General features: G+C 42.3%; 1 protein-coding gene across 1 annotated transcript; it reads left to right on the forward strand.

The window, feature by feature from the left end:
• Positions 1-1,449: 1,449 nt before the first annotated feature.
• On the forward strand, positions 1,450-5,366 carry LOC147306785 (uncharacterized). The gene is made up of 16 exons (XM_086274751.1): positions 1,450-1,621; positions 1,768-1,874; positions 1,983-2,159; positions 2,405-2,613; positions 2,711-2,805; positions 2,913-2,938; positions 3,129-3,150; positions 3,244-3,271; positions 3,380-3,464; positions 3,585-3,731; positions 3,819-4,030; positions 4,118-4,221; positions 4,311-4,429; positions 4,532-4,699; positions 4,915-5,114; positions 5,213-5,366. The coding sequence occupies exons 1-16, from the start codon at positions 1,450-1,452 to the stop codon at positions 5,364-5,366; spliced, it is 2,025 nt and encodes a 674-aa protein (XP_086130877.1).

Genomic DNA, 5,366 nt, shown 5'->3' on the forward strand with positions numbered 1-5,366 from the left:
TCATCATCATCAGTCCACATTTCTCCACTTTCACGACAAACGACTATGAACTTTGGTTCCATGTGAAACTGATTCCTATCCTTGCCAGTTTTACTCCAGAAATGCTCATAAACGCAACCACAACCATCAGCTGCACAAACTACCAAGTCATGTGAGTAGCTTTCTTGGAGCAATCAAGATTTTGTTGCAAATGAAAATGATAATAGTGACAAAGAACAGCATGAGAACGTTTTCTTTCAACTGTTGCAGTGTGAGTGGGTTGGCTTTAGTTATCCAGGAGATGCCACTGTACAGACGGCAAGAGATCACACATGGTCTGCTGGGCTACCTAAGAAATGCTGACAATGCCATCAATGAGCCAGGTAGGGCAAACATAGGGTGCGTTATGTGCTTTCCAGTGTGAAATGTCTTGAAAAGCACTCAGACAAAAAACTTGCCCACAAATTCTTTCATGTCTACCTGTCAGAAACTTTCCTAAATTGAGCACATCCTAACTTTTGTTTGCATGCCTTAGCTTGCAGGCAACAAAATGAGAGTGATGCCCAATGGGTTAAAGCAAATCTGGGTCCATTCGTCCAATATACAGCGTACTCTGACCTCAAAGACTTCAACATCTCTACGGTAAGCCCTACATTGCACTTCTAGTCCTCCCTTAAGAACAGGAAAACAAAATTGTAGACTTAAGAAGACAAACACAGGAGTTTATTTTGCCATATAAAAAATACAAGCAAATCATAGAACACACTTTCTTTGGTTGCAAACTGTAATCCTTTACCCACAGCATTGGTCATTACTGCTGTCTGATATTATGTTGATTCCCTGTTGTAGGCTGGATTGTTGTCAACGCTCAATCCCTCTGAGGTGGCACAGCTGCTACTGAGCTCTGGAGCCTCAAATAACACAGATTTTATTGATCTTGTGTTTGAACAACTTGAACAGGGCAACGCTCTAAAAAATGTGGATGAATTCCTGACACAGCTGACAGCCAATGGACAGGTAGGCTAGCCTCCTAAAAGGGTGAAGGAGGACAATGCGGATATTTGATTCCAGAAGTAAACAGAATAAAACATCGGTCTCAACCGCTACATCCATTGTTGGCTATTGTATCTTAGAAAACAAATGGTTACAGCCTTTGTACCATGTTGTATGGGTGTACTTCCAACATGCAATCTCACATTTGCTTATGTCTTTTTCCACTTTAATATGACAGACCCCACATTTCCAGCCTGTTGTGAGAGATCGGGTCATGAATACGACCTTCATCATCATCAGTCCACATTTCTCCACTTTCACGACAAACGACTATGAACTTTGGTTCCATGTGAAACTGATTCCTATCCTTGCCAGTTTTACTCCAGAAATGCTGATAAACACAACCACAACCATCAGCTGCACAAACTACCAAGTCATGTGAGTAGCTTTCTTGGAGCAATCAAGATTTTGTTGCAAATGAAAATGACAATAGTGACAAAGAACAGCATGAGAACGTTTTCTTTCAACTGTTGCAGTGTGAGTGGGTTGGCTTTAGTTATCCAGGAGATGCCACTGTACAGACGGCAAGAGATCACACATGGTCTGCTGGGCTACCTAAGAAATGCTGACAATGCCATCAATGAGCCAGGTAGGGCAGACATAGGGTGCGTTATGTGCTTTCCAGTGTGAAATGTCTAGAAAAGCACTCAGACAAAAAACTTAAATTCTTTCATGTCTACCAGTCAGAAACCTTCCTAAATTGAGCACATCTTAAGTTTTGTCTGCGTGTCTTAGCTTGCAGGCAACAAAATGAGAGCGATGCCCAATGGGTTAAAGCAAATCTGGGTCCATTCATCCAATATTCAGCGTACTCTGACCTCAAAGACTTCAACATCTCTACGGTAATCTTCATATTACTCTTCCTGTCTTTCTTGAGAATAGCAAAGCAAAATTCTGGAAATTATACAAAAGACATGCATTTCATGAATTCTACTTTTTTGTATCCATAGCTGACAGTTCTGGACGTTCTTTCACCATCGCAGAAGGCTGAACTAATCCTAGATCCAAACAGTGGTGCTTTAAACGATGCACATGTTGTAAGGGAGGTGTTGACAAGCTTGACAGAGACCAGTGATTATGAGCAGCTCAACCAATTCTTCCAGGCTTTTGCAAACATCAACAAGCAGGTGAATTCTCATTGGTAACCTTACCTCAGTGCAAACATCAACAAATGTTAACAGTGTTCTTTCATAAGCCTGCTCAAGTGTTTAACTCAAAATGATCTATTTCTGATATGCTTCATGCCTTTAGGCATCCCTGCTGTACAGAAGTACAAAGATTTAGTTTAGATAAGCTCCCCCTCACCTCCACATTTCCACAAAGACTTCAGGACTTCCTCTCTGACCTTATTATGATCCCCTTCTCTTTTCAGAGAAATGTCACCTTCATCCAAAATCCAGATGTGCGAGACACCATTTTGAACCTGACCTTGACAGCCCTTGCTCCTCAGCTTAAAGACTTTCAGCCAGAAGACTATCAACAGTGGTTCCAGGTTTATTTGGTTCCTGTGATGGCGAGCATCCTTCCTAGCAGCTTGCGGGTGATCCCCAGTAACATCACCTGTGAATCCTACCAGGCTATGTAAGATATTTCTGATATCCACAGTTAGACATTTGGGTGTGCACAATGCCAAGCTGAGGCTCCTGACAAGTCACAATGAATTCTTTTCTTCCTTTAGATACGATGGTCTTGCGCAGAGTTTGGTAGCATTGCCACTGGACCTTTCACAGGGCGTGAGATCAAGCAAGCAGTACCTCCAGGACACATTCCCACGTATGTGGCAAATAGGCTTTCCTGACTAAACTTTTCTCAAAAGCCCAGTACCAGCACTGTAATGACTACTCCATTGATTTGTTTCCTTTCTTTTTCTTCCCAAACAGGCTGCTCAGTTCCAGCTTCCTTTGTGGTAAGATTAGTTTTTTGGGGTGTGTGTGTGTGTGTGTGGGGGGGGGGGGGGGGGGGGTGTCTTGCATGGGTTATCCAATATTTGATCCAGGTTTGGCACACTAATTGGGCCAACTGTGACAAAGTCAAGGTATTTACACTTGAAGAAGATGTTTCCACTATACTAACAATCATATTTTCTTTGTCTTTAGTGCAAGGTGACCCCAGTTCATGGTGAGTCTGTCTAAAAGTAGACATTTCAACTCTAAGGATATAAATGCATTCTGAAGGACTATTATCTGACACACAACCATTCTCTTTTCACAGTGAATCTCATTTGTGATGGAGTTGATGGGTGGGTGAAATGCCGTTTTGTTCAATGTTGATTCTGTCTAGGTAAAATTCGTTAACACAGTGCAATTAAGGGGACATTGGATTTCAATTTATTGTGTTTTTTCCACAGTTCAAAACTTGAACAAATCCTGTCAGCTGGCAATTCCTCGGCAGCCCTGTGCAATTTCACCATCACAGAACATGCCTGTTCCTCTGTAAGATTCCTTTTTAAACTCCAAAAACAGAACATAGATTTTGCCCCATTATGGTTCTGAGACAAATCTCCATGAGCTCTGACAAAATGGCTGTATTCTTTGTCAATTTTCTTTTTCAAGGCTCCCTATCTCACATCCAGCAACTTGGTCACACTGCTGAACTGCACACTGAAAAGCCAAAACATATACCCAGTAGAAGTCTGGAAGCTTTTCTTCCAAAAAGCCTCTGCTGTACTGGACCAGGCCCTTGAGACATTTGCTAACATGGTAAGTACAAAATCACATTTTCACAATATTGCCGTTTCCCTGCGTGAAGTTTGGGTCCAGCTACAATTATTTTTCTGCCAATTCAAGGCCAGCAACAACACTTACCCGACCTCGTCAAATGTGCTCGAGGCTCTTGGAGAAGTGAGAATTGACAACTTCAACCAGGCACAACTACAGAGTGAGGAGTTCATTACCAGCTGGTTCAAAACAAAGATCCGTCCGTTTCTGGCCGTTCCATCTTTCAACTTCCTATTTTGCCTTAGCTCCAAAAACTTCAGCTGCCAGACATACCAGACTGTGTAAGTAAATATGAGACATATTGCTCTATTCTGCAAACTTGCAGTTGACTAGAAGTTTAGATGTTGAAAGCTTTCTCTCAAATGTAGCATTCAGGCATTTGGAAGCCAAAAGGCATCCATGGACAGAGACACACAGCAAGCAGTCTTCACTCACTTCATCAAACCGTTCTTGTCAAGAAATGACTCAACAGGTAAAAGGAGAAACTCAAGCTCACTTTGGTTTTTCCATGACAACATGTGGTATATTACCCTGTCAATAACTTTCTTGCTTTTTCTGCAGATCCTGGCTGTGTCTCATCTATCACGGGGAGCCAAGCGTGGCTAAAGGCAAACCTTGGCGACTTCTCTGATTTTGCAACTGTGCAGGACTTGGAAGCCTTCAATCCTAATTTGTCCGCTGTGAGTGCCAACTGCAGATGTACATCTTCCTGTAAACGGAATTCTTTTACCCAGAACATTTCCATGACTGCTGTCTTATATTATGCTGGTTCTCTTTTGTAGGCTGAATTGTTGTCAGTCCTCAGTCCTTCTCAGGTGGCACAGCTGGTACTGAGTTTGGGAGCCTCCAATAACACAGATTTGATTGATCGTGTGTTTGAGCGACTGCAAGAGGGCAACGCTCTAAAAAACGTGGATGGATTCCTCACACAACTGACAGCCAATGGACAGGTATGCTAGGCTTCTAAAAGGGTGAAGGAGGACAATCCTGGTGTTTTATTCCAGCAGGATAAGACAGAATAAGACATTTGCTAAACCGCTACACAAGTCTTCAAGGAGTCTATCATAGAAAAGAATTGCTTGCAGCCTTTGTACCATGTTGTATGAGTACATTTGCAACATGCAGTCTCTGTATTGCTTAGTTCTTTTCCACCTCAATTTCACAGATGCCAATTTTCCAGCCTGTTGTGAGAGATCGGGTCATGAATACGACCTTCATCATCATCAGTCCACATTTCTCCACTTTCACGACAAACGACTATGAACTTTGGTTCCATGTGAAACTGATTCCTATCCTTGCCAGTTTTACTCCAGAAATGCTGATAAACACAACCACAAAAATCAGCTGCACAAACTACCAAGTCATGTGAGTAGCTTTCTTGGAGCAATCAAGATTTTGTTGCAAATGAAAATGACAATAGTGACAAAGAACAGCATGAGAACGTTTTCTTTCAACTGTTGCAGTGTGAGTGGGTTGGCTTTAGTTATCCAGGAGATGCCACTGTACAGACGGCAAGAGATCACACATGGTCTGCTGGGCTATCTAAGAAATGCTGAAAATGCCATCAATGAGCCAGGTAGGGCAAACATAGGGTGCGTTATGTGCTTTCCAGTGTGA

Source organism: Aulonocara sp. 'chitande type north' Nkhata Bay, linkage group LG19, assembly GCF_057382095.1.
Source record: "Aulonocara sp. 'chitande type north' Nkhata Bay isolate Kocher_YH1m ecotype deep benthic linkage group LG19, A_spYH_male_GT1.1, whole genome shotgun sequence".
Lineage (NCBI taxonomy): Eukaryota > Metazoa > Chordata > Actinopteri > Cichliformes > Cichlidae > Aulonocara > Aulonocara sp. 'chitande type north' Nkhata Bay.

What these genes read in the sequence shown, in the direction of transcription:
- LOC147306785 (XM_086274751.1), top strand. Translation starts at nt 1,450, where the DNA reads ATGAAAATGACAATAGTGACAAAGAACAGCATGAGAACGTTTTCTTTC. An exon ending in AAGACTTCAACATCTCTACG is followed by an intron (nt 1,875 to 1,982) that starts GTAATCTTCATA and finishes TTGTATCCATAG; the next exon opens with CTGACAGTTCTGGACGTTCT. An exon ending in TCAATCCTAATTTGTCCGCT is followed by an intron (nt 4,430 to 4,531) that starts GTGAGTGCCAAC and finishes TCTCTTTTGTAG; the next exon opens with GCTGAATTGTTGTCAGTCCT.